Genomic DNA, 1917 nt, shown 5'->3' on the forward strand with positions numbered 1-1917 from the left:
GTATGATGGAGCTATACATCCACACATCTGTGCTATATCCAACAGCATGACGCATTGTTCTTAGAAAATAAACTCCCTTCCATGATTAGCTTTCATATGCTTGGGTGAATTCAATAGGCTTTTATATATTTAATCTTGATACTTATATTTTGACATATTTTATAACATCACTGTTTATTGTCTTGTGCACTATTAATTAAACTGAAATTGTTGTCCTAATAGATCTAACCCCTGCATCTTTTTTCCGTGAGAATTATTGTCTTTATGAATATCAACAAGGAGTCTTCATGTAATGTTGGGGTCTTATCACCAGTAGTAGTAGTGAACATATATCTTTTTATAGTTTCATTTATTTTTGTTTGCTTGCTTGTGGTCGTATGGCCAATCACAATAGATAAAGCACTTTCTATATAAACTTTATTAGTATCTCATATACATTTAAAACAAATCACTCAGTACAACCATATACCATGTACTTGTTTGATCAATCATTTTCCTCTTTAAAATACGTATAATCTGCATAGCCTTAGAAATATACATTACCTGTAAGAACTTTCACTGTATGCCAGTTTTATTCATTTCCAACTCGGTTCATCTCCATCTCTCCGTGGCTGTCCATTTCTGTCTTTTTCTCTGCTCTCTCTTCTGTATGTCCGTCAGTCTGTTTGCCTGTTTCTGTTACACGTAGCTGTATGGTTGCATTTTCCGTCGTAACTCTGTGCGTGTTTTTTTTTTTTTTTTGGTCAGTCTGTCTGTCTACGTATATAACAGTCTACAGTACAAGTCTGTCTGCTGTTAATCTTAAATGACTGTTTGTCCCAGTCCAGTTCTACTTTAGAATGCCTAGCTGTCTTTATCTTGTTTCTGACAGTTTGTCTATATATTCCGCCCAGTCTGTTTATATATTTGTCTGCCTCTGCTTCGTTCAGAGTATCTATCAGTCTGTCTGTAGGTTTCCGCCTCTGTCTTTTTTCCGTTCTCGTTCCCGGAAATCTGTACATTATCCATTATCATCTCTGCTTACCTGTCATCTCCAACACAATCTGTTTGTCTCTCTTCGTCTATAGCACTAGCTGTTTCTCTGTGTATGCATCCTATTCTGTCTGTTTTTTTCGCCTTTATTATTATCTGTTTGTCTGTTCTCGTCGCTAATTCCAACTGCCCGTCTGTTTCGTGTCTGGTTCCATCTATTTGTTATCGTTTGCTGCTCCGTCTGTCTGTCTGTTTTCGTCTGCAACTCCATCTGTCTATTTTCGTCTTATATCGTCCCTGGTTCCATCTGTCTGCATTTTCGCCTATATGTGGCTTTGTGTGTGAGTGTGTGTCTCCAGTTGAATAGCTTTGTCTCAATTCGTCTAAAATTCCATCTGTCTCTTTGCTTTCTTCTGTCTGTTTCCATTTTTTATTCCATCTCTGTCTGTTATTAATGTCCTCTTTCACCTATCGGCCTGTTTTTCTTTCTGGCTCCCTCTGTCGGTCTGTTCCCGTCCCATGCTCCCTCTGTCGGTCTGTTCCCGTCCCATGCTCCCTCTGTCGGTCTGCTCCCGTCCCATGCTCCCTCTGTCGGTCTGCTCCCGTCCCATGCTCCCTCTGTCGGTCTGTTCCCGTCCCATGCTCCCTCTGTCGGTCTGTTCCCGTCCCATGCTCCCTCTGTCGGTCTGTTCCCGTCCCATGCTCCCTCTGTCGGTCTGTTCCCGTCCCATGCTCCCTCTGTCGGTCTGTTCCCGTCCCATGCTCTATCTGTCGGTCTGTTCCCGTCCCATGCTCTATCTGTCGGTCTGTTCCGTCCCATGCTCCCTCTGTCGGTCTGCTCCCGTCCCATGCTCTATCTGTCGGTCTGTTCCGTCCCATGCTCTATCTGTCGGTCTGTTCCCGTCCCATGCTCTATCTGTCGGCCTGTTCTCGTCCTATGCTCCC

General features: G+C 42.9%; 1 protein-coding gene across 1 annotated transcript; it reads right to left on the reverse strand.

Moving 5' to 3' along the window:
• Positions 1 to 1440: 1440 nt before the first annotated feature.
• Positions 1441 to 1851, reverse strand: LOC119587355 (octapeptide-repeat protein T2-like). The gene has a single exon (XM_037936101.1). The coding sequence runs from the start codon at positions 1849 to 1851 to the stop codon at positions 1441 to 1443; it is 411 nt and encodes a 136-aa protein (XP_037792029.1).
• Positions 1852 to 1917: the final 66 nt, after the last annotated feature.

The sequence above is a fragment of the Penaeus monodon genome, chromosome 22 (assembly GCF_015228065.2).
Source record: "Penaeus monodon isolate SGIC_2016 chromosome 22, NSTDA_Pmon_1, whole genome shotgun sequence".
In the NCBI taxonomy this organism is placed as follows: domain Eukaryota; kingdom Metazoa; phylum Arthropoda; class Malacostraca; order Decapoda; family Penaeidae; genus Penaeus; species Penaeus monodon.

Excerpts from the sequence above, each read along its gene's own strand:
- LOC119587355 (XM_037936101.1), bottom strand. The coding sequence starts at position 1,851 with ATGGGACGGAACAGACCGACAGATAGAGCATGGGACGGGAGCAGACCG.